This window comes from Lepidochelys kempii, chromosome 15 (assembly GCF_965140285.1).
Source record: "Lepidochelys kempii isolate rLepKem1 chromosome 15, rLepKem1.hap1, whole genome shotgun sequence".
Classification (NCBI taxonomy): domain Eukaryota; kingdom Metazoa; phylum Chordata; order Testudines; family Cheloniidae; genus Lepidochelys; species Lepidochelys kempii.
This window is the reverse complement of record NC_136394.1, coordinates 13,503,701-13,528,392: the sequence shown is the minus strand read 5'-3', so window position 1 is coordinate 13,528,392 and position 24,692 is coordinate 13,503,701. Positions and strand designations below refer to the sequence as shown.

The window sequence follows — 24,692 nt, the reverse complement described above, 5'->3', positions numbered from 1 at the left end:
AAATGAGTTCTGGTGGACTCAGATTTTTACCTAGTGTACCAAAGTTATCCCACCTTCCTTTTGAGATGCCACAAGTGGCACAATAAAACTGCTGAATGTTATGAGTGTAAAGAGTTGGCTACATTCTGTCCTAAAGGTGACTGCTTATCAGGGTTATGCATCAACTCCCTTGTACGAGGTTTCTAACGTGCTGAGATATCCCAGGAAATCATTCGAAAAATGAAATCTACATGAATACTTAACAACTGCTTATGAAAGAAAACAATTACATATTCAGTTCTTGGAAAAAACAGGTGAGGAGATGAACATAGCAATAAATTGTAGAAGACAGATTACAAGAAAATAAATTTATCTTTTAGACAATAGGCACATTGGTTGGCATAGGTCCATGTGTTACAATAGAGAAAGTTTACAAAATGGTTGAAATCATTATGCTACTTAGATTGAGGAGAAAGCACTAACGCATGGTTTAAGATGGAGGTCTGTTTGGTCCTAATGTCTCCTGTGGTGTGGATGAAGTAGCACATTCATTCTTTACCTCGTTCTCCTTTTTTTGCAGAAAGGAGTCAGGACAGCACAGCAGTGGTGCTCTCTGATTCTAGCTCCACACAGGACATCTTTAATGAACCTGCCAGTTCTCAAGACAGTTCGAGGAAGCCTTACTCAGAGAAGAGGATTTCCACTTCCTGTTCAGATGTGATGGCATCCTGCAAAGAAACTCTAGGATCTGAAGACGAAAGAGGTAATCATTTTATTATGTAACTCACAGCAGCTTGTGTGATGATGATGACTAGGGCTGTCAAGTGATTAAAAAAATTAATCACAATTAAAAATATTTATCGCGATTAATTGCACTGTTAATAATAGAATACCATTTATTTAAATATTTTTGGATGTTTTCTACATTTTCAAATATATTGATTTCAATAACAACACAGAATGCCAAGTGTACAGTGCACACTTTATATTTATTTTTGATTACAAGTATTTGCACTGTAAAAATACAAAATAGTATTTTTCAGTTCACCTAATACAGTACTGTAGTGCAATCTCTTTATCATGAAAGTTGAACGTACAAATGCAGCATTATGTCCAAAAAACCTACATTCAAAAATAAACAATGTAAAATTTTAGAGCCTTTAAGTCCTCTGTCCTACTTCTTGTTCAGCCAATTGCTCAGACAAACAAGCTTGTTTACGTTTGCTGGAGATAATGCTGCCCGCTTCTTGTTTACAATGTCACCTAAAAGTGAGAACAGGTGTTCTCATGACACTGTTGTAGCTGGCGTTGCAAGATATTTATGTGACAGATGCGGTAAAGATTCATATGTCCCTTCATGCTTCAACCACCATTCCAGGGGACATGCGTCCATGATGATGGGTTCTGCTCAATATCAATCCCAAGCAATGCGGACTGACGCATGTTCATTTTCATTATCTGAGTCAGATGCCACCAGCAGAAGGTTGATTTTCTTTTTTTGTGGTTCAGGTTCTGTAGTTTCCGCATCGGAGTATTGCTCTTTTAAGACTTCTGAAAGCAGGCTCCACACCTCATCCCTCTCAGATTTTGGAAGGCTCTTCAGATTTTTAAACCTTGGGTTGAGTGCTGTAGCTATCTTTAGAAATATCATATTGGTACCTTCTTTGCGTTTTGTCAGATCTGCAGTGAAAGTTTTTTTTAAAATGAACATGTGCTAGGTCATCATCCGAGGCTACAATAAAATGAAATATATGGGAGAATATGGGGACATACAATTCTCCCCCCAATGAGTTCAGTCACAAATTTAATTAATGCGTTATTTTTTTAACGAGCGTCATCAGCATGGAAGCATTTCCTCTGAAATTACTCTGCACAGAATTGATGTCCCCTGCAAATTTCTAGGCTTCCCCACAGAAAAATGACTTTCTGTCAGGGAAGCAAAGGGAAGCTGCAAGAGCAGTCACACACCACTCCCTAGCAGCTCAGGTACATTGTTTCAGGCACCCGGAGTAACCAACAGAGAGGTAAATCACCACAGGGCTGGAGACACCCTAACCAGTGTCTCCTACCCTGAGCTGGGATCAGCTGCTAGTCCTGGGGGGAGGGATAGCTCAGTGGTTTGAGCATTGGCCTGCTAAACCCAGGGTTGTGAGTTCAATCCTTGAGGGGGCCATTTAGGGATCTGGGGCAAAAACTGGGGATGGGTCCTGCTTCGAGCAGGGGGTTGGACTAGATGACCTCCAGAGGTTCCTTCAACCCTGATATTCTATGATTCTGGCTGGGCTGGAGTCAGGAGGGGATGGGACTTACTCTTCCGTTGCAAGGAGTGGCTGGGTCTGTGTCAGACCCACACCCAGAAACCTCCCCCAACTGCAGGAAGTTCAGCATCCTCCCCTGCTTCCTGCCCCCATCACTCCTCAGCTGTGGAGGGAGAGGTCACTGTATGGGAAGATGCTCCCCCCATCCTCTCAATCCCCATGCAGCCAGACCTTCCATACCCAGACTCTCCTGCCAACCCTCACCCCATACACCCAGAACACCCCTAGCACTCCATACCTGAACCCTGCCCACTGAACCTCAACCCCTGCATCTGGAGCCACCCTGCCTCCTGACCCCCACCCCTGCAGCCCAGACCACTGCCACTCTGCTCCCGGCACTCAAACCCCCACCCTGATGAGCCTCACCCCCCCCCCCATCCAGAGACCCCACATCTAGACATCCATGTCACTGATCCCCAACTAACTGCACCCAGACCCCCACCCCACCCCACCACACTCCCCTTGCATCTAGACTCCCCCGCTGAGTTCCAACCCCCTTCACCTGGAAGCTGCTGTAGAGTCCCATTGTCCCTGAATCTGGAACCCCCTCAACAAGCCTCTATGCATCCAGATCCCTCCACAATCTGCCTGCATCCAGACTGTCCCACACAGAACTCTCTCACCCCACACTTGTATCCCCCCACACTGAGCCCCTTCACACTTGGATCCTGCCTGGTTGAGCCTGCCTGCCCCACACCTGGTGTGCCTGGCACAGAGGGGCAAGGCAGGGCCCCAGGATGTTTCTGGGGCAGGCCCTGGTCTTGTGCTGGGGCAATGTCAGGTGCAGCCTCACCACTTAGTCCGTGTCCCAGGGGTGGGGGTGGGGAGGCTGCAGGGTGGTCTCTGAGCTTCATGCAGCCAATGGCCTGTGCTCCCCACTGCCATGCTGGAGCCCCTGTATTTATTTATTGACAAATAAAACTGGCAGAATTTTAAAATATTGTGCGCAGAATTTTAAATTTTTTGGTGTAGAATGCCCTCAGGAGTATGGAATGGTGGCCGAAGCATGAAGGGACATACGAATGTTTAGCAAATCTGGCACATAAATACCTTGCAATGCCGGCTACAAAAGTGCCATGCAAATGCCTGTTCTTACTTTCTGGTGACATTGTAAATAAGAAGAGGGCAGCATTGTCTCCCATAAGTGTAAACAAACTTGTTTGTCTTAGCAATTGGCTGAACAAGAAGTAGGACTGTGTGGATTTGTAGGCTCTGAAGTTTTACATTGTTTTGATTTTGATTGCAGTTATGTAACAAACAAACAAACAAAAATCTACATTTGTAAATTGCACTTTCACAATAAAGAGATTGCACTACAGTATTTGTATGAGGTGAATTGAAAAATACTATTTCTTATGTTGATCATTTTTACAGTGCAGATATTTGTAATCAAAAATAATATACACTTTGATTTCAATTACAACACAAAAAGAAAAGGAGTACTTGTGGCACCTTAGAGACTAACCAATTTATTTGAGCATAAGCTTTTGTGATGCATCCGATGAAGTGAGCTGTAGCTCACGAAAGCTTATGCTCAAATAAATTGGTTAGTCTCTAAGGTGCCACAAGTGCTCCTTTTCTTTTTGCAAATACAGACTAACACGACTGATACTCTGAAACCTGTCAATTACAACACAGAATACAATATATATGAAAATGTAGAAAAACATCCAAAATATTTAATACATTTCAATTGGTATTCTATTGTGCGATTAAAATTGGGATTAATCACGATTAATTTTTTGAGTTAATTGCAAGTTAACTGCAATTAATCGATAGCTCTAGTGATGACATTAAAATGTTTTGTCCAGCATGCAGAAGTATTGGAAAGATGTTGAGCTATGCTTTTGAACTTTTGTTGGATGCCAGTGGGGTGTATATGTATAGTTTGTGTTTTTTAAAAATGTGTATATATAAACTTTATATTTATATCACCCATGTGGTTGTGATACCACTGACATAAGTGATAGAACCCTCTCATAACCTGCAGAATAATGTGGTAAATCAATTTTTATCATGGTCTTTTGACTTCCTCACCTGTACTCTGGCTTCTAATATTTCAAAGTCCTGAGCAGTTGAAGGAGCTGTTATTGTAAAACAATCACAAACAAAAATTTTTCTCTCTTTTGCCCATACTTAATCCTGGGCTAGTGATAGCTTATTATTCAATATCTTGCGAATCATAAATACTGGAATTGAAAGCTTATTCACAATGGAGAACTTGAAACCACCTTCTGCCATCCTTTTCCCATGGAATACAGCGGTTATTTGAGCTCCAATAGATCATTTGATATCAGATGTTATATATGGAAAAGTGATTTTAAATAATTTTAGATCTTCCAAAATCTATTAGTTAGAATTTCTCTCTCCATCTGAAGCCTGTATAGTTGAATTCGGTGCTGCGGGAGCTGGGCTTTACAAGTAGAGGGATATGAAAAACAAAACCAATACATTAGTTTAAAACTCTCTAAAAGTTAATGTTTTTTTTCTGTAAAATGTGAGGGTGTAGCATAAATATTATTGGCGTGTAATTTGTTCACCTTTGTGAGTAATGCTGCCATCCAAACTTAGGCTCATAAAACTTTCCTATCACATCACACCATTGTTTAGTCTCTCCTTCCATAATATCATATTTTATGGATCCACAAAATTTGATGCTTAGCAGGTCCTGATCCATTCCCTTATTCTCATTGGAGAGAAATGTACAGTAAACGTTTATTTCAACATTGTATGTATCATTGATATTTTGATAACTTGTTTTCTTCTTTTGAATTATGCTTTTTCTTAGGGTTTGTCTAAACTAGGGAAACTTGCGCCAGAGTGACTATACCAGATGTGGGCAAACTATGGCCTACCCAGCCCATAAGCTCCCGGCCAGGGAGGCTAGCCCCTGGCCCCTCCCCTCCTGTCCCCCTGTCCGTCGCCGCTGTAAATTAATATAAGATTTGATAACATTATTTTGTAATATGTAATATGACCCAGTATTAGAGGCGGGGTGTATGTTTTGTACTTCCACTTCTAACTACACCCATTGCTTACAACACAACACAAACCCACAATTCAAAAATAATTCAAAAATATTTGAATTAGCTTTCCTACAATTAATTTAAAAAAGCCTATTTTGAGGGAAGGGACATAAACGTTTGCTTTGGATACTTTAAAAAAAATTAAAACAAATTTTAAGTCCCCCAGATGCTATGGGTATAAATACAAAATAACATCAGCGAAGCATGTAAAAGAGTTTTGCTCGTGTTAATTTTGACAGCTTTTTTCCTCTGCTTCTGGGATGATTAAGGCATTGGAATGACTGAAACTTTTTGAGTTGAGAATTAAAACATTCTGGTATTACTGAAACATTGTATGAATATGCTGTAGCTTGAAAAATCTAACACTTTTTAAGTTAAAAATTTTAAAAGGTCTTCCTCAAACTTGGGATGGCTCAGACGCATCAAGTGTGCTAACAATTCTAGGTCAGAAGGTGCTGATTGTAAAATATTTAATGGTTTAAAAAATTAAATAGAAATATTTTCCCCAGCCTTCAGAAGTTTCTGAAAAACATAGTACATCCTGCTGGAATACTGTGTCCATGTCTAGTGTCAACACATTCAAAAGGCTGTTGAAAAATTGGAGAGGGTTCAGACAAGAGCTTCAAGAATGATTCACAGTGAGGAAAACACACCTGAAAGAGAGACTTAAACTCAGTTTATTTAGCTAATCAAAGAGAAGGTTAAGAGGCGATTTGATCATGGACTATAAATAGCTACATCAAGTGATAGTAACTGATATGAGAGGGCTCATTATTCTAGCAGAGGGCTGTAACAAGATTCAGTGGTTGAAAGCTGAAAAAATGTTAATTGCAATAGGTTGCAAATTTTTAACAGTGAAGGTAATTAACCTTTGCAACAGGTGACAAGGGATATTGTAGAGTCAGCATTATCTGATAAATGAAGATTTATCTTGTAAAAATGTTGGCCTGGTTGAACCACAAATTATTGGACTTAATGGAGAAATCCCTGGCCTGTGTTATTCAGGAAGTCAGATTAGGTGATCATAATAGACCCTTCTGCCCCTAGAGCCTGTGACTCTAAAGTTGCCTTCCTCTTGATAGATGGTTATATATATGTTTCTCTAGGAGCTTGAAGGTGTCTTGTTCATTGAACATGTAGAACAGAACAGTCACACGTATATTGGGAAGTTCTGGAATTATTCTGAATGTAGTTTAATGGAGAAAAAGTTTTAAGTTTTTCAGTATACATCGGTTCTAAAACACAAATGCTGAACCTTTGTTCATTTGTAGGAAAGTCAGAAGAACCCTTGGAGAACTCTGAATCTTATCATGCAGCTGAGCATAGTGTCCAGAAAGTTCTTTTAGATGCCCAAGTATCATCTGGCATCCCTATCAAGGCTACAGTTCCCCCACCTTCACAGTGGGACTGTAAGAAGAAAGCTGAATCTTGTGGAGACGCATCTGAGTTTCCCCAGTGTCTTCCAGCAGATCTTGAAGAGCAACGCAAATTCCTGACAGAACAATGCATCACCTCCTTCCGTTTGTGTCTGAGCCGTTTCCCCCAGCACTATAAGAGCCTCTACAGACTGGCCTTTCTGTATGCGTACAGCAAAACACACAAGGTAAGACATAGCACTGGCACAATGACTGGCCAGCTGTGTTTAAAACTATTTATTTCTTATAAATATAAAAAGAATTATATCTTACCTGTAACTAAATAAGTGGACTGAGCAAATGGTTAGGAACTCCTCAGTGTTGACATGGACCTGCTGTGTGACCTTGATCAATTCACTTAGCCTTTGTGGCACCTCAGATTCCTCATCTGTAAAATGAGGATAATAATGCTTACCCACATCCAGGGCATAGGGAAGATTAGTAAATTGGATCTAAATTTTAAAAAGTACATGTGCAGAATTGGACAACTACATTTGCATGCATATGTATGGTATGCACAAACCAGTTGATGCACATACACATGCTGAGAGATCTGAATGCAAAAAGATATACTTTGCGTGCACACTTTTTAAATTTTAGGACTTTGTGTTTATGCAGCTTTTTGAAAAATAAAAGCAGTAGATTTATTAATAGATACTTACTGATACTAGAAGATTACACATCCTTAATATATTAAAACAAGAGGAGCTGTGTTCCAGAAGGTCCCCTCAGTATGGTAAGAATTAGTTCTCTTCCCAACTCCCTCAGTTTCTGGCTTGTGGCATCTCGGGGGCCAGATGTAAGATCACTATCAGATAGAAGACCAGGTTTGGTCTCTGACTCTTGTGCTGCCTTGTCTTGGGAGTACTGCAGAGGTTGTGTTCTCCTTTGGGGATAGGGAAATCTTGTCTTCCTCAACAGTGATATTTTCTAATCAGTCAAGAATAGTTTTAACAGAGCTCTGAGAGGAGCACAGTTCCTCCTTACTGAAGCATTTTTATGGAATGATTTGGAAAGGGGAAGGTTATATAAGCTAAATATGAAGACAGAAACATTACCTCTGCCTCCCTTCACACAGCTGAAAAAGTTCAAGATTTTGTAACCGAACACATTCTTCCTATCTTATAGGAATGCATGTTTTCTCTAATGGCATTCACTAGACGGGTAGGGTAGTCAGACCGTGGCTATATGGATGTAGGATCCTAGCTATCACTAAGTGAAGGTCAAAATAAGAATTAAGGCTTGACGGAAATTTCTTTTCCCCACTTGATACTAAACCCAAATTGCTGTGCTAGGGTATTGCGTTTCTAAATCTCCTGCTCCTGTAATCTGTCATTACTTCCCCCTGAGTAGACCAGTTACTGGCTGTTAGAAATCACTGAGTGAAAGTCACTCAAGGATCCTACTGCAATTCCAAAGCAGACTGACGCACAGGCCTGTGGTCTTGGTTTAAACGGGGCAGAAAATGTCTTGGTCGCTGTGTTGGAATTAGTGCACATTTGGCCTGAGAGAAGCAGAACTTTCCTCCTCCAGCATGACCTAAATGTGTTCTTCATGGTTGAATTACTGTGAAAGGACTTTAACTGTCATGAGTTATCTCTTTCTCTGTTTTGAACTGTAAACCTCCTTTATTTTAGATTTAGCATGTTTATTTTGCACCCAAAACAAGTATGTTTTGCAGAGAACTGTCTCCCACATAATCAAGCAGCATACAAAATGTATTGAGCATTGATCTTTGCAACTATGGATGTTTTGAATAACTCTTGCATGTTGTAGCTTCTTTTTTTACGAATTTGGTGCTCATGAAAATTATAGATGGATAATTCTAGCCTAGACTGAGGCAAAATGCACTACAGTCAGGTTCTGCGAAAGTTTCTTTGTCACAGTTCTGTAGTCCACCTGAGTTTTGGCCTGCAACACCACTGCTATTCTAGCCCTGGGCCTTTCTTGAGCAGCAACCGCCTATCATGCCAGCTTGTAAAGTAAGTTGTAAAGTATCCATGAGTAATAAGTTGAAACTACCAAACTTATTTCTCTGTTGGTCAAAATCAGCATTTGAACCCAAGTCTCTTGATTTGAAAGCCTAGTGCAATGACACACTGTACTACCTTACCCCCCTAGTATTCCTTCCCCACCTACACCGTACCTTCTATTAATTGAATTTCCACTATGCATTCTAATAGCAGTGAGGGTAATGGAAAAGATAATGGCAAAGAAATGGAAAAGAAAATTATACTGCTGATCATAATTATCGACCTAACTGCACCTCCAATAACTTATGGCTTCTTGAGCATGCCCCCTCTACCCCTCAAGCTGTCACCTTTTTCTTGTGATGGAAACACACATTTCTCCCAATCTCAGACTAGGTGATTCTGATGGCAGTTCCCTGTGTCTCAACTGTGATCACCTTACCAGGTCTGACTTGGGCTCAAACCTGTAGTTTTGTTCCCAGTGACAATGGGGATTAGTGACCAAACAGCTTCCTTAAAGCAAAATCTTTATTTAGAACAAAAGCATTTCAGAGGAAACACATCTTAACAACAATAAAGCATACTGTCTGCATAGCTAGTTCTTCTCTAAGGCTTGCCATTCCCTAGATCTGGGAGACCCATTTCCTTCATACTGCTCCACTTGGAAGCCAACAGCTGTCTCCCTTGTCTTTTTTGTGTGTACCTATGTATTCTCATCTGGGAAGCCACTGTATTGCCTTTATGTACAGTTCCCATTGAATTCAAGTATTATAGGCATGTAATAAATGTTCAGCTAATCCCAAGACAAATTAGATCAATGCATTCACACAGGAAAGTCTTATAACCCAATATAGGATAAGTTTCCCTCATTGCTCTGGTCATATACAGTGTTCATGTCATTATTACATATATGTATTCATAGATTAATATATAGCAATTTCTACAGTGTTCATAATCTTATTACATGTGAGCTCAATTTCTGTCATACTGTAGTACAAAAATATTAACAGCACAAAAGACGCCAAATTGATCTGTAACATGTATTACGAATCAAGTGGAATGTGTCCAGCATTCAGACTGGCTATAAAGTAGTCATTTTCTAGCAAAACATGACCAGTTTTTAAACACAGGCAGTTTTGAAAATATTTTCACACTGTTTGTATATGACAGCCATTAATTTCTTCATAAAAATCCAATCATTAAGAGCAGCAATGGATTTTCACAATCTGTCATTACTGTTGCTGACAAACTGGTTGTATCATCTTCCAGTAAGAAAGCCTGTCTATCTTCAAAGCAGTTAGTCAGAGGGTAGCATATCCTTGCCTGAGGAACTCCTCACAAAACGTTTTCTTAATGTTTTTCCCTTCTTTTTTTCTTTCTTTCTTTCTCTCACAAACTAACTATTTATATGCACTTAGTTATTCATTATGTTTGGCTATTGGCTGGGCAGTAGATAGCATAGAAGAGAGAGGATGGGTACAGTAGTCTAAATATCGTGTCAAATACCTGTCTTTCCTGAAAGCCATAGGGTTAAATCTCATCTTTGCCAGTTCCTCCCTTCCTCATTTCTAGTAGATAGGTTAATTTCTGTGCAGTCTATAGAGGGTTATATATATTTTTTACATTTGGTGCATAATTAACTGTCACTCAACTTCCCAAAAAACTTCTATTACTTTCTGCTATTATGACAGGTTTCAGAGTAGCAGCCGTGTTAGTCTGTATTCGCAAAAAGAAAAGGAGTACTAGTGGCACCTTAGAGACTAACCAATAGCTATAGCTCACGAAAGCTTATGCTCAGATAAATTGGTTAGTCTCTAAGGTGCCACTAGTACTCCTTTTCTTTCTGCTATTATGATTGCTTATACCACAGAATTTCCAGAGGACAGAATTTTCTGTCTTGGACCATTGATTCATATTCTTTTAAACAGTTGCTGCCTCTGGTTAGGTAGTGCCAAAGAGTTAAGATATCTGTCTGTCTATTATGCCCTTTGTGGGAGTTTTACCCATAAATAAATTTAGAAAGTAAAATATATCTGAGCATATGTAGTAACAACTGGACTGAGAAGGATACTTAGATACTTAGAATAAGGAAAAGTTATTTACTTGTTCCCATAATATAAGAACTAGGAGCCACGAAATGAAATTAATGGGCAGCAGGTTTAAAACAAATAAAAGGAAGTTCTTCTTCACTCAGCGCACTGTCAACCTGTGGAACTCCTTGCCTGAGGAGGTTGTGAAGGCTAGGACTATAACAGGGTTTAAAAGAGAACTGGATAAATTTATGGAGATTAAGTCCATTAATGGCTATTAGCCAGGATGGGTAAGGACTGGTGTCCCTAGCCTCTGTTTGTCAGAGGATGGAGATGGATGGTGGGAGAGAGATCACTTGACCATTACCTGTTAGGTTCACGCCCTCTGGGGCACCCGGCATTGGCTACTGTCGGTAGACAGGCAACTGGGTTGAATGGACCTTGGTCTGACCCAGTATGGCCATTCTTATGTTCTTATACCATGGTGACAAGCGTGGTCTGAGAACCTTGATAAATAGATTAGGTACAGGTGGGTTGCTGTGTGGCTTGAATAGATTTCTGGTGAGGTTTCAGAGAGCTAAGCGTAATTTTAAATTGCATAAAATCTTGTTGTGAAGTTCAGCATTTGTGTCCATTGCCAAAAATTTGCATGAAGAACCAAGGAGGGCCAAAATTCATGGCTGGCCAGAAGAGACGATTGTCTAGCCTCCACAGTGCATAGAAAAGTAAGTTTCTCATGCACTGGTTCTTTTCACCCTTTTCTGTCATGTCTCTGTACCATTGATTTTGCTGAATCAGGATGTTGGTAAAGGGACAAGCTTTTTTACCAAGTCCTTTTCAGGATCTGTTCTACATTTTATTTGGCCAGACACTCCACTTTCCACCTCAAAATGTTGCCTCAAAATGTTGGTGGTTATTTTCATCTCATGTTGTCATCGAAGCTAATCTGTGTTTAGCTGCTAAATTTTGTTAGATGGGACTTTCATACTGGTGGTGGGGGGAATATAAAAGTGAATTTTCAAAAGCTATTTTTTCTCTACAAACTTGACTGCCAGTTTTATTCCCCCACTAAACCTGCTTCTCTGCCTTGCAGTGAAGTCCTAATGCTTCCTTTGTGACTTCCATCTTTTACCACAAAAATGAAGGCAATGCCACAATTTGATCTTTATAACTTAATCCAGGGTGAAATAGGAAGGACAAGATAGGCAGAGAAAAAGTCAAGGCTTTGTTCACAAATACGGATAGCAAGTACTACCTAAAATAAAGTGAAAGTGAATAGTTCTCTTATGTTGTGGGGGTCAGTCCAGGCAGGGGTATAATATCCTCCTACCCATAGGCAGTCAGGAAGTGTTTTAAAAAAAAAAAAAAAAAAAAAGTTGTGTATGTATAAAATGTTTTAGGCATATCTTTCTTATAATGTCTTTCCCAGGAGATGCTTTTTTTCCTGTCCTTAGGTTTTTTTTAATTTATTAATGCTCATACATTATCTATCCTTAACAAGAACCCTTAACAATTTTTAACACCTGTTTGCCATTAGGAGAATGTAATATGAGCCGTAGTTACATCAGGCCGCCACCGGACATGGTATAAAATGCATGAGTAGTAATTTAAAGCCAGAATCTTTGATAAAGTGATCCACTACTGAGTTGTTCATCATCACCGACTTTGTATTTAACAGACAAATTAGTTTGTGGAAGTAGGAAGTTTTGACAGTTTTCAGGAACTTTGTAGTACAAATCCAGTAATACACCAATATTACAGCTGCTCTGGGTCTAGCTTTCAACAGCTTCAGGGACTACTCTTTGCTACATTCCTGCTGCAAGATGACATCACAACTGTGGAATCAAAAAAGCACTTTGAGCTAGTTGCCTTGGAATTCTGTCAAATACTGTGTATAAAGGACATACATCAAATATTAGGAACAAATTCTGACAATGTAAACTTGCATAGCTCAAGGCTGCAGTTGATTCACATTCCACTTTGAAATCTAATAACCTTGGAACACTTTGGAACAGATGTTGCATGGCTGGTCTACATTAGTATCCCAATTATGTTGGCAAAAGTGTGTTTATATGTCATTGTAGCTAATAAGTTGCTAACAGTTTCTCTGATCAGTGCTGTTCTTTAAAACTCTTTCCAACACAAACAGTACAGCTCAGAGAAATTGTTAGTATCCCATTAGTAATAATCATGTATATTTGCTGCATCGTCATATGTTAGGTCAGTGGTACTAATTTGTTTAAAATGTCTCCCTCCAGGATCTTTCACTTCTACTCTATCCCCCTGCATCTTTTACATCTATGCAGCAGCTTTAGTCCTTGATAAGAGAGAAGCTGCTAAATAAAATGGAGCTATACAGAAGTTATTCATAAAGATGACAAACTGGACTGCCACCTGTTTGCAAACGGCAACTTATTCTCTTACCTGTTCAGAGCTAGTATTTCCATTAGCAATGGAAGCTAATTTTAAAATATCTATTGTATGGCCTATGCGTTTAGATCAAACAATGTAACATCACTTTTCCTAATATAATGCACTTGCCAAGCCTGGCATATTGGCCGATCTCAGCCCATAACAACAGTACTAGGGATCCAATAAAATCCATCAGATAGGTTATATTGGTGCTTCTCATGGTTTTCTCCCAATTTCTCTTTCCAAAAAAGCCCCCAAACAAGCCCACACAACACATCAACCTACTGCATGAAATACATAGTGGAAATCTTCACAAACAAATAATCAATAAGGAGGAAATGTTTATAGACCAAAAAAAGGTAGATTATGTTTTTAAAATAGCAAGGTGCATTGGAGATGAGGTCTTGTAAAATACATAGCTTTGATGCAAAGTAAAATGTTGTTGTTCACTTGGGGAACTAGAATTTTCCTATTAAATATGCCTTCTATTCTGAGTACATTCAAAAGTTCTAAAGAACCTTCAGACTACTCAGCAGTCTGTTACCTGCCACCACATATATACACATTATACCCTTCCATATCAAATAATATCTTGAAGAGCGAAACATAGTTTGTTTTAGGGCTGTCAAGCGATTAAAAAAATTGATCTCGATTAATCGCACTGGTAAACAATAACAGAATACTGTTTATTTAAATATTTTTGGATGTTTTCTACATTTTCAAATATATTGATTTCAGTTACAACACAGAATACAATATATATGAAAGTGTAGAAAAACATGCAAAATATTTAATAAATTTTAATTGGTATTCTGTTTAACACTGTGATTAAAACTGCGATTAATCACAATTAATTTTTTTAATCGCGATTAATTTTTTTTGAGTTAATAGCGTGAGTTAACCGCGATTAATCAACAGCCCTAGTTTGTTTATATACCGCTTAAGTTTTAAATATGTAAAAAGGAATAGAATATAATCCTTAGTCTTAATTTGTTGCATTATTTGGATATTAATTTATGGCAAATTTCAAATGTGAAAAATGGCTGCCTGGCGCTCCTGAAAGCCTGGTATTAAAATTAAAAAATATAACTACAGTAAGAATGTTTTCAAATCTGTACGCCATCGGAGGATCAGAACCGTGTATGGCTCTGGGAGACATTGGAATGCACCTGCACAAACACTGCCACTGCTTTAAAATCAACATGGCTGCATGTTCTCCCATAATGGAGGAGGGTCAACTCCAGGCTTCCTTAACAAAATCAAACTTGAAAAAATGTTTTCTACAATGAAGAGCAACATTTGAAAGTGTTGTTAGAGCATCTACATTGATGCTAACCCTGCAGTGTTCTCAATGAGAGCTTTCTAGGTCTTCTCTTGGCCGTATGCTGAAGGAGGAGTTGGGGGCTTGGCTCTGAGGAGTATTAGTTCTTGTAACTAGTAAAAGTGATATTTTTGGGTGAGTATCATAATTTTTAACTAATTACAAGCATTGGCAGTGAAACAGATATTTAAAAATATTTGGGAGGGGTAGGAAGTAGCAGATCATTTTATGCAACTCACAGCCACACTTCCTGTGGTTCCTTCCCTTGTGGAAAGGTGGCTTTTGACACCTTGGAGTTAAGAGGTATCCACTTCTGAGGTGACTCAGATTTCTAGCAAGATGATCTTTATGGTAGTCTTCTTTTCCATCTTAGTAATATAGGAAAACAGTTCTGCAAGGGACTGTAACCTGTCAAAAGGAAAGGAGTACTTGTGGCACCTTAGAGACTAACCAATTTATTTGAGCATGAGCTTTCGTGAGCTACAGCTCACTAGAGACTAACCAATTTATTTGAGCATGAGCTTTCGTGAGCTACAGCTCACTTCATCGATGAAGTGAGCTGTAGCTCACGAAAGCTCATGCTCAAATAAATTGGTTAGTCTCTAAGGTGCCACAAGTACTCCTTTCCTTTTTGCGAATACAGACTAACACGGCTGTTACTCTGAAACCTGTAACCTGTCAGTTAGTCTGCCTTTGAATCTTGGAGTGGTGAGGGAGTGGGAGGTGGTTGTTGAACTGGAAACAGCTCTTTATAATTGGTCTGAGTCACAGTTAAATCCAGTGCTTCAGACTGGTAAGAATAAATCCCTTTTGCTTTGTCCTGAATCCCTTCTTCCGCTCCTAATGACTCCAGTTTAAAAGGTAAGCAGAGCAGAGTCTTTGAAACCAATGAGTTCAGATCCACTCAAGTGTATTTACTGGGAATTACTGATTATCCTGATTTAAGGATAAGGACAGTGTAACATCTCTAACTTCACCCTTTACTCTCATTACATACAGTTGTGTGAAGATTACAGAAAAATGGCATTATTTGTCTGGATGACCTTTTTTGCTTTTGGCTAGATCATCGTCATCACTTTGCAAAATATGTGGATTTCCCTAGGAATAATATATTCAGTGTACATATATCATACACTACTTGAGCAGCACGAGAGCATGCCACTACAGTTACAGCTCTGTCAAACTATCTGGTGTAAATCCTGGTTTCAGGAATATATCTGTAAGACACCTCCTAAGAGTCATTCAGGCCTGGGATTTTATATATAAGGTTACAGCCGTGTGATGGTGGCTTTTCTGTTTTTGTTTGTTAAACATATTAGATTGAGGGGTTTTTTTTACTGTAAGTAAAAATCCACACGGCCATGTGTGTTGAGATGCCCTGAGATTGCATGTCACTTTCATACACCTCAGATCATCACAGATTGGATTGAAACGGATGCATGCAAGCAAAGCAGAAAGTACAATATTTAAACACTTGGCTTTTTTTGGCCTTATTTAGCCTTGAACTTTGTGTCTTTCCAGGAGCAATGTGAAGCACTAACCACTGAAACATGGGTTGCCCCATTGTTCTGTTGTTTGATAGACTGGCAATTCTGGTTCACTGCTTTTACAGACTCGGCCATTTGTGAGCGAGTCTTTTTGCTGCCAGAATATTTTTGAAGTGTAATATAATACAGCAGTCTTCTTACATTCTCTGCTAGGTAGCCAAATGCTGGTGTCTTGTTCTTTAGAGGAAGCCAGTCTTTTGATGTGCATGTAACCCAGTGTAGTTTCAATGTATAAATCAATAGAGAGCTGACATTGCAAAGTGACAGTTTGGGCTTGGAGGATGTAGACTGGTCTATTAGGGAAAATAAAATCTATGATGGGCATTGCCAGCATTTAGAGTAAGTAGAAGTGGAGTTTAAGATCAGACTTGAAAGCACCTACTTTACTATGGTGGCTGGTGCTATTAAATACCAGAGATAGAAAAACAGGCCGATATATCTGAAAGGGAGAGCCCAGAGTTGAAATGGACAGGAAACACTAGGTTTGTTGTTTTCCTGCTCCATTCACAGCTTTTTGCATTTGATGTGTGTGAACAGTGTAAAAAGTATTCATGTGCCTGCTTCTTGAGAGATGTGAAGAGCTGATTGTAATAATTGTCACTTGTGCTGTATGCTGACTTCATTCAGAACAGAATGGTCAGACACCACACAAACTAAACCTTGGGTGTAGTTATTGTTCACATGGCTTATCCTCTGTTTCACTACCAAAAGCAGTAAATGAACTGTTCTTTTTGGAATTTCCATATTGTGAGATAGATCTCAATCTTGTGCGGCTAAGGAGAGGAATAATGTAAGGGGGCCCTCTGTGAGGCCCTCAGCCCCTGATTTTGGGGGCATCTGGGTGCTGGGAAGTCCCTGGCGTAGATCAGAGCTACCTGAGACTACTGCCAGTAGCCCCAGAGGCCGTTGTCACCTGGGGATTGCCCAGGCATAAAGCAACCTTATCCCCAGCTCCTTTTTTCTGGCCATGATTCCTTTATCAGGAAATGTGGGAGAGACATAGAAGGTGACCTGGGAGCCAGTATAGTGGCTCAGTGTCAGCCCAGGATCCCCTAAATTGTGGGAACTCTCAAGTGACCAGTTATGTTGACTTTAGTATTGTTTTGCACCACCATAGCAGTGCAAAGCAATCTTAATGCAGGGCAGAATCTGGCCATAAATGTTGTCTTTCACAGTTCATTGGAAAGCCAGGAGTTGTTCTGTAAAGCATATATTGTGAGATATGCTGCCATCAATTATTTTAGGTTCTACAAGAGTAAATTTTAAGACAAGATTCACACAATCGCAACACCTTAAAAATTACTGTGTCCTGAAACATCAGACACTGTGATCAGATAATAGCATTGCTGCGTGACTGATATGTTATAGAAACCTTCAGATGAAATTTGCAAGAGAGAGGCTTTAAAAGAAAAGGTACCTTCTCTCTGATCATATTCTAAATGTAATTATGGTATATCCACCTCAATATGACAATCAGCCTAGTCCATAATGATAAATTGCTGCACTTTTATAAATTTTCTGTTAGCAATGCAACTTTAAGACTAATCCTTCACCATGCTGAAATCAATGATTGTTTTGCCTTTTTTTCAGTAAAAGCAGGAGCAGGCCCTTTTTTGCATAGCTTTTTTTATATCTTTGGTTTTCTACTGTCTGTAACTTAAAAGGTTTTACAGATTTAGATCATAAAAGTCAGTGAGTGGTTATGGTATAAATTGCAGAAAACAGTGCTATGGAGAGAGAGCATGGTGAGTCAAAGCATTTTATTTTCCAGTCATAACACCAGTGAACCTTTTATTATTCATATGTCTCTGTGGTAATAAATGTGTGTATTAGTCCTCATAAAAGCCAGAAAATGCCTAATGGTATTTGTAAAGTAACATGCATTTATCTCATACTCAAGGTAAGCTCATCAAATTCTGTCCAGTGTCAGATGCTGTAATTACAGAGGCCCAATATCTGTTTCTCCCTAATTTCTAACAATCTTTCTAGTTTATCTGGAAGTGTTTTGACCCCTAGCAGCAGCTGATTGGCATTTCCAACATTATGCTTTGTTACACTTGATTCTAGAAACAGTAAGTAACCTGTCCAGAGGTGAGACTCCAATTCTGAAAAGACACGGTGGGTTTCTGCATGACTACTATAACTGAAGGACTGAAAAAGTTTGCAACTAGATAGGGTTTATATATGAGTTATGCATATTTCAGCAAACACTCACAGGATGGAAAGGAAAATCAGCAGAGAAATAAGGTAAACATCAGTCTAGAAAAAATCAATAATGTTCACAGAAGATAAAGCAAGAGGAGAAAGGTTAAGGTGGTATCATAACCAGAATACAGTTTCAGGACGTACATGGGTTAATCAGATTTATGGTTTATAGATGCAGCTCCCAGGTCCATAGAAAGAACACCACAGGCAGGTTATAGCATTGTCACTTGCCTCTCAAGAGATATCAGTGCATTCTCTTCCTTGTTCTCTGCCTTTTGTTTGCTCTACAGCTTTAGTGCTCTGGGGAAAAAACAACCCAGTGCTCAATGCTAAAGAGATCATGGAATGATTGAAGGAAAAAGTAGAAGTAAACCAGAGATTTAGCCTGTCAGTGAAACTTTACAATTAATAATTGTCCCTTCTGTTAGTACTCCTGGGTGGCAGGTTTGCTCAGGGCCAACAGCTGCTGTTCTTCTGACCAAAATAAAGCCTTGATAAAAGCTTTCATATTCATATATTCATGTCAGGCATTGAGTTCTCTTGAACCATATTTTTTTCTTCCTTAGGAGACTGATCCTGCAAGATCTTACTCTAGGAATATTTCTTATTCTCACATGTTAAATGTTTCTGTGTAAATCAGATATGACTGGTGCTTGCCAGACCAGGCCCTAATTTCTTAATTTATAAAGCCAATTTATGGCTTATCTACACATAAAAGGTGTATTCCTTTAACTATACTGGTATAGCTAAGGTGTTACAACATACCTAGTGTGGGAACAGTTATACCAGTATAAAGTTGCGTATAGCAGTATAGCTTATTCCCATAGGGAAAAAGGGGGAATAAACAACATTCATTTAAGGCACCTTTATACTGATATGAATGTGCCCACACTAGTGGTTGTACTGGTATAATTATTTCAGTTAAAAAAAAAAAAACTATCCGAAATAGTAACAACAGTTAAAAAAGAAAATCTATCCATAGACCAGGCTTTAGTTGACAGAGCAATGGTGAGCTTTCTTGCCATCTGAAAGATGAACATTTCATTCTCTCACTTGGTCTCTCATTTTTAGGGCTGACAGGGTTTGCAAGTGTAGTCATTGAAGTATGGTGATTAGGCACACAGACACACATCCTAGGCAACCAAAAAAAGGGCTGACGGGTAAACTGCTATATATTCAAGGGATCTGGCTAGCTGTTTAGTATTTATGGACAAGAAATTGGTATTAGAAATCAGTGACTTTTTGTTCTGAGTTTGGTTGCTATCTAATCCTTTTATATTGTTAATGAAATTATGACAATTATTCCATAAAAAATACATATAGTCATTTTTTTAAAAAACAGGTAGAAAATGTGTGTACAACTCAGGCTGCTCTAAGTGACAGGAAATGGAAACAGATTTCAGTGGCATTGAGGAAGCACAAAAATGAGTCTAAGTCAGCGCAAACTATGAGGGTTTGAGACTGAATTTGAAGCTTTAGGGGGATTTAGTAATCCTCTGCCTAGTGCCAGGGCCAGTCAGTCTTAGGGCTTGTGCTGTTAAACCACCGTGTTTTCTGTGTAAGGGTTTTTTGGGGGAGATGGGATAATCTCACCTCTGAATTACATTATTGCCCAAAATGCACAAATATTAGCTGACCTGACTCTGGCTGCCATTAGACAGATTTCTCTGGAAAAATTATAACTGGTAATGTATAAATAAAAGCAAGAGAATGTTTTGTACTTTTACCTGCATTAACAAACCGTTCCTGTCTCCTACTCATTTTCTTTCTTGCTTGCTTCTGTAGAACCTCCAGTGGGCCCGAGATGTGTTGCTAGGCAGCAGTATCCCATGGCAGCAACTGAAGCACATGCCAGCACAGGGTCTCTTCTGTGAGAGGAACAAGACTAATTTCTTCAATGTAAGTTAATACTGTTGACAAACATACCACTACTTGGACATTTTAACACCTGCTTCCCATATGGAAGGTTTGTTGAGAGAGAATGTTGGGGGAATTCAACAAGAGAGGGTTGAAGGGGCGACACAGAAGGCAAAGAAGTTGGATTTGTACTACAGCAAAATTTACCAGTATTGTCCCATCTAAGAGGATGCATGCATAGTGCTTATTCCTTATAAGCTTGAGAAGCTATCATCTTACAGTATTAACATGAATGGGGGGCGGGAGAATCAATGGCTTACCATCATGTGATGGTCACTAAATGCTGCTGGGATGAAAACTGTTTAAAATTCTAATTCTGTTCATTTCTGCATGTGCTCTCTCTCTCTCGGGTAAGTCCTTTTGCACTTTTTGGAACAACCAAAAATAGTACTATTTGTTCAAAGGATTTTTGAGGTTGGTGGGGAGTACTGAAGTACTGTATCTAAATGTGAGCTACTTTATCAGCAAGAACAGAAGTTCTAGGTAATCTCATGAAGCCCAGTCTCTAGCAGAGTCTCACTGTATGGCAAACTAGCTGTCTATACATATGTAGCCAAGGAGTCTTTCAGGCCATTACAATGCTCAATGTTTGTTATCGCTGTTTAATATTATTATTTCCTGTATGAAACAGTTTTCTCATAAGAATTGATTTCTGGTTTGCATCTGTTTAAAACAAACAAAAAGGCCTCTTCTGAAGACCATTTGGTGTTTTGTGCATTTTGTTCTGAGTAGTCCTCCTGCACAAATTTCTTTTGATGTATAGTATACGCTCTTCTCCCACTGTAATCTACTGGAAGAACATTAAATGAAATTTCAGGTGTTTCAAAACTGTATCATGGACCAATCCTAAATTCTATCTCCCTCTCTGCTCCTGAAGAGAGGTTTTTGTTATAAAGACTGCCATGTCTGGGAGGGTGTAGACTTAGTAGTTGTGATGTAGTTGGTGAGCATGTGCCTCTGTGCCATGCTAGTCTCCTGAGTGCCTGCCTGCTTTTCCTACAAAAATCTTGCTCTGTAAATGCTTAATCCTATAAACTGTTGAACACTCTGGCTCTGATCTAGCAAATAGAATCATAGAAATGTAGGGCTGGAAGGGACCTCAAGAAGTCATTTAGTCCATCTGCCTGCACTGAAGCAGGACCAAGTATATCTAGACTATCCCTGACAGGTGTTTGTCTAACCTGTTTTTAAAAACCTCCAAAGACTGGGATTCCACAACCTCCTTTGGAAGCCTATTCCAGTGGTTAACTAGCCTTCTAATTAGAAAGTTTTTCCTAATACCTGATCTAAATCTCCCTTTCTTCAGATGAAGCTGATCATTTCGTGTTCTACCTCCAGTGGACATGGAAAACAGTCCTCTTTATAATAGCCTTAAACCCATTTAAAGACTGTTATCAGGTCCCCCCCTCAGGCTTCCTTTCTCAAGATTAAACATGCCCAGTGTTTTTAACCTATCCTTATAGGTCAGGTTTTCTAAGCCTTTTATCGTTTTTGTAGTTCTCATCTGGATTCTCTCCAGTTTGTTGGCATCTTTCTTAAAGTGTGGTGCCCAGAACTGGACACAGTACTCCCGCTGAGGCCTTACCAGTGCCGAGTAGAGCAGGACAATTACCTCCCGTGTTTTACATACAACACTCCGTTATCTAAGTCATTAATTAAAATATTGAATAGTACCAAACCCAAGATAGACTCCTATGGGACCCCACTAGATACATACTCCCAGTTTGGCAGCGAAACATAGATAACTGGTTGAAAAACTGTACTTAAAAGAATAGGTATGTACCCATCTTACAGTGATTTAAATTAGACCACATTTCCCTACTTTGCTTATCAAAATGTTATTGGGACTATGTCAAAAGCCTTACTAAAATCAAGATATATCATATTTATAGCTTTCCCCCATCCACTAGGCCACTAACCCTGTCAAAGGAAATTAGGTTGGTTTGGCATGATTTGTTCTTGACAAATCCATAGTGGCTATTACTTATTACCTTACTATCCTCTAGGTCCTTAGAAACTGATTGCTTAATAATTTGTTTCAGTATCTTTCCAGTTATCGAAGTTAGGCTAACTTATCTGTAATTCCCCAGGTCCTCTTTGTTCCCCTTTTTAAAGATATGTACTATGTTTGCCCTTCTCCAGACTTCAGGGACCTTACTCGTGCTCCTTTTGCTCTCAGAGATAATCGCTCACGGTTCTACATTTGCTTCAGCTAGTTCCTTAAGTACCCTAAGATTAATATCATCAGCCCTTTCTGACTTAAATGCATCAAATTTTATTAAATATTTTTTAATTTGTTCTTTCCCTGTTCTGGCTTGTGTTCCTTCCTTCTTTTGTTAATGTTACTTTTGCTAAGTATCTGGTCATAATTAACCTCTTTAGTGAAGACTGAAGCAAAAGAGGCATTAAATATTTCATTCTTCTTGCTTCATGCTTAGCTTTAATCACATGAGTGTTCCTAAAGAAGTCAATTGGACTGTTCATATGCTTAAAGTTAACCATGTTCACTGGTGGATCAGAAGCAGAGCATTCAGCACCTTGCAGATCAAATCCCAATGGGTGCACTAAACAGACTGGAAGAGCCAGTCAGGAGGGAACTGTGCAATTTGTGTGAGAATTGATTTCTACTTAAAAACAGGGATTTACTGTATAAAGAGGTGAGTGGTCCACCTAATTTAGTATCTAGTTTTTGAATGCCAGTGTGAGATACTTCAAAGGTAGGTATAAACCCTCATAATTCCCTAATTGTATGGTGCTGTGCCATGTGAGGGAAATTTCTTCCTCACCCCCTGATGAGGCTCTGTTTATGCCCTGAAGAATGAGAAATGATAGCCTTGTTAATTTTATCCTAGATATTATACATTTACATATTTAGTAAATTTTTAAAATTACAAAAATAAGTTCCCACAGTTTAGGATGTTCATACATTATTAACAACTTAAACGTTATAAGAAGAAAAATAAGAATATAGTCTCCAAAAGAAAGCTATGCTCCAATTCAACACAACTCTCAAAAAGTAGCATTAGAAAAGTGATGATCCTTGTCCAAAGGACAACAGACTCCACTAAAGCTTTGCTTCTGCTGTTGGTGTGCCTATGCCAGTTAAGAGCCCTCATTTAGGATCCTGTCTTCAACCATGAGAGATTTAAATCTAGGGACTCTTAACTCAAGTGCCCCAGCGTCTCTCAAATGCCATGATGGCACGCTAGGGTGGGGTGTGTCTTGGAGAGCTATAATGTGAGCCATTTAGGGGTTTATAGATCAGTGCTAACACCCTAACACCTACATGCAAATAAAAAGTTAATACTATTATTAATATAGGCATAATATTAATCTTGGTGCTAACTCCGCATAACAGGCTGAGAGTGCGTTCTGCACCATCTGTATCTTTCTAGTCCTCTTCAGGGGGATTACCATATAGAGCAAATTGCAGTAATCCAGCATAGAAGACACGCAATCATGGACCACAGTGGCAAGATCCAGATCCAAGAGAAATGGTTATAGTTACTTTGATATAGATGAAAAAAGACACCAGTGGCACCTGAGATTCCAAGAGTGAATAATGTTCAAAGAACCTCCAAATTGTGAATCATTTGTAAAACTCCCTCCATAATTGAAATAAGAATCACCCCTCCCACCATACCCTAAAAATCAAACCCTCTTCTCACTAGCATGACATCCATCTTGTCTAGGTTAAGCTTCCGCCCTCAGCCAACTTTCTATCTTGGCCAAGCACTAGGAAAGCAAAGGTGCTGCATTCTCTGGGTCTGGCAAAAAGGAGATACAGAGCTGCATGCCATCTACCACGTACTGATATCTTTACAGCCCACTATCCTCCTTAATAGCAGCACATATATGTTGAATAGGACAAGGTGGAAACAAAATAGAATTTTGCAGAACCCCATAAAAATAGGCAGTTTTCCAAAGCTTCTCTCACACGAACTTTATTCATATGTCAAATATTTTTAATCTTACTGAACTCAGTAATATCCTGCAGCAGTGATTTCCACAGGTTAATAGTGTTGCTTACCGTATTTACTTGTATCCACTTAAAGTGTATGCCCTTGACATAGCGTGCTCTTTTGTTCTCATCATAGGAAAGATTAAAATGAATGCCTGAGTGAGTTTCTCCATATGATTCACTGTTTAGATACCATTTCCTTCCAACGTGAATAGTCCTACTGTTTTTAATCTGTTCTCATATGGAAGAGTCAGAGCTGCTGAAATTGTAGCTGATCTAATTTTACATATACAAACAACCATCGTGTGAGAATGAGAGCTAGCAGCTCAGAGATTTTAGTAGGGACCTTGCCAACCTGCTCTTCCAGACATTTTATAAATCATGCATATTCCTGGTGGAATTATTTATGAAATGAGTGAGAGCAGTATATGAAAAGGAATAAACAGGGTAGTGCTGTCTCCTATTAAATTTTACTGCAGGACTACAAGTCTGAATCTCAGGATGTCCTGTTCTGTTACCTAATTCGTTAGCCCTTGAGCAGCTGTGAGTGAGATCTCTTTGTATTATGCTCTGCTGCCTTGAGGAACAGCA

General features: G+C 39.1%; 1 protein-coding gene across 4 annotated transcripts in view; it reads left to right on the top strand.

The window, feature by feature from the left end:
- Positions 1-24,692, top strand: part of CABIN1 (calcineurin binding protein 1) — a 206,308-nt gene that overhangs the window by 75,103 nt on the left and 106,513 nt on the right. For all 4 annotated transcript variants that reach the window (XM_073312662.2, XM_073312664.2, XM_073312663.2 and 1 more), the window contains exons 28-30: positions 560-742; positions 6,595-6,926; positions 20,009-20,122. In XM_073312662.2, coding sequence (XP_073168763.2) covers positions 560-742; positions 6,595-6,926; positions 20,009-20,122 — 629 coding nt within the window. The remainder of the gene's footprint in view (positions 1-559; positions 743-6,594; positions 6,927-20,008; positions 20,123-24,692) is intronic.